At 41.5% G+C, this 1,962-nt stretch overlaps 1 protein-coding gene across 1 annotated transcript; it reads right to left on the bottom strand.

The window, feature by feature from the left end:
- Positions 1–335: 335 nt before the first annotated feature.
- On the bottom strand, positions 336–1,310 carry LOC128405065 (olfactory receptor 1361-like). The gene has a single exon (XM_053371254.1). It carries the CDS (start codon positions 1,302–1,304, stop codon positions 336–338), a length of 969 nt encoding a protein of 322 aa, XP_053227229.1. The 5' UTR covers positions 1,305–1,310.
- Between the last annotated feature and the right edge of the window lie 652 nt (positions 1,311–1,962).

Consider the following 1,962-nt stretch of genomic DNA (forward strand, 5'->3'; position numbering starts at 1 on the left):
GAAATAAGCGAATGAGAATTTTGGAAAAATGAGAAAATTGAGTTGGTTTTTAATTTTTTCTTTTTTGTGTGTTGTTATGTGTTTGAGTGTTTTTTCTTTTTTTTGATGTATTTTTTGTAGTTTTCTGTTTTTGTATGCATTCTTTTCTGTTGTGACTATTTTTTGTTCTATTTGTGAAAACTTTAATAAATATCTTTTAAAAAAAATTTAGCTGGAGCAAATATTGTGGTTTTATATATGTAGCAAATGGCTGAAAAGCTAGATAAAAGTTGGCATCTTCCCATTGACTGCCCTCTTTGTTGGTTTTCCAAACTGGTGCATGGCTGACTCTTTAATCATCTCATATCCTCTATGCCTCTTGTCCTCTGAAACCAAAGCCTCAGTAGCCTTCTCATTGCCTCGTGCATCTCAGTGTTCCTCAGGCTATATATGAAAGGATTGAGCATCGGCGTCACCACCGTATAGAATATAGATGCCACTTTCAATCTGGAGCCAGAGTAGGTGGACGAGGGGCGTATGTAGGTGCCCATCAGGCTGCCATAGAATATGGCCACAGTGGTGAGGTGGGCGCTGCACGTGGAGAAGGCCTTATACTTCCCAGAAGCTGATGGAACCTTCAAAACCATCGATAAAATGAAGAGGTAGGAGAGGAGAATGAGTATGAGAGGTCCAAGCATTGTTGCTGTGCCTTCAATCATGAGCAGTGTTTCAGCTGATGAGGTGTCTGAGCAGGAGAGCTTGAGCAAAGGGTGCATGTCGCAGAAGAAATGGGGGATTTCTCGGGAGCCACAGAAGGAAAGTTTAGAGATCGTAGATATATACAGTATTCCCTGGGAAAAAGACAGGAGCCAAGACCCAAAAGTCAACAGCAGGCAGCGCTTGTAGCTCATGATGGTCGTGTAATGTAGCGGGTGGCAGATGGCCACGTAGCGGTCATATGCCATGGAGGCCAAGAGGAAGTTATCTGTGGTGCAGAAGACCACAAAGAAATACAGTTGGGCCAGGCAGCCGTTGTAGGAGATGGTGTTTGATTGAGAAACCAAGATGTGCAGCATCTTGGGCACAACGTTGGAGCTGAATCCTAGGTCAGCCAAGGACAGGTGGCTGAGGAAGAAGTACATGGGGGCATAGAAGAGAGAGCTGTTGGAGAAGATCAGGATGATGATCAAGAGGTTCCCCAGAAGGCTAATTAGGTACATAAAGAGGAAGATGGGAAAGAGGAGCCCCCCAAACTCTGGCGCAGAGGAGAGGCCCAGAAGGATGAATCCAGCAAAGCTGGTTTGGTTGTCTTGTCCCTTTTCCATGGCTCTGCTGAGAATGAGAATAAAAGAGATGGAATCATGTTCTTATCTACACCCAGGTTTTATACTTCATCTTATGCAATAATAAAATAAATAAATCTAGTTTCAAAGATGATAGATGCAGGGAATCTTAATATGACCAAGCAGACAAATTGGGCTTCCTCTCTACCTTGGTCTCCTTTGGATAATTATGGCCTTTTAAACAGGGAGGGTATTGCTTATGTTTATTACTGTGTTGTGCGTTTTTGTGTTTCTATACTGTAAACTGCCCTGTGATCCTTGGATGAAGGGAGGCACAGAAATTTAATAAATGAATAAAATAGTAAGCTGGCTTTATTCAAGATCTGCTGGTTTTGCACTGACTCCCTAACTATGAACCTTCTACTCCTTCCTCACAAGAATTCCAATGCTGCAATTCTGTACCCGCTTACCTGGGAGTAAACTCCATTAAATACAAAGAGCCTTATTTCTGAATAGGCATGCAGACCATTGTACTGTAGGGACTCAGCTGTACAGCTGCAAATAAATGTTTTAAGTGTGTTTTATGTGCAACATACAATGTGACACTAGATGCTGATGGTGAGCCTTATGGGAAATTCAATGTATTTTTTAAAAATGCTTAAAAAAAATTTCCAAACCAGTTTTTATATTTGTCTAGATT

This window comes from Podarcis raffonei, chromosome 17 (genome assembly GCF_027172205.1).
Source record: "Podarcis raffonei isolate rPodRaf1 chromosome 17, rPodRaf1.pri, whole genome shotgun sequence".
NCBI classification, from domain to species: Eukaryota; Metazoa; Chordata; class Lepidosauria; order Squamata; family Lacertidae; genus Podarcis; species Podarcis raffonei.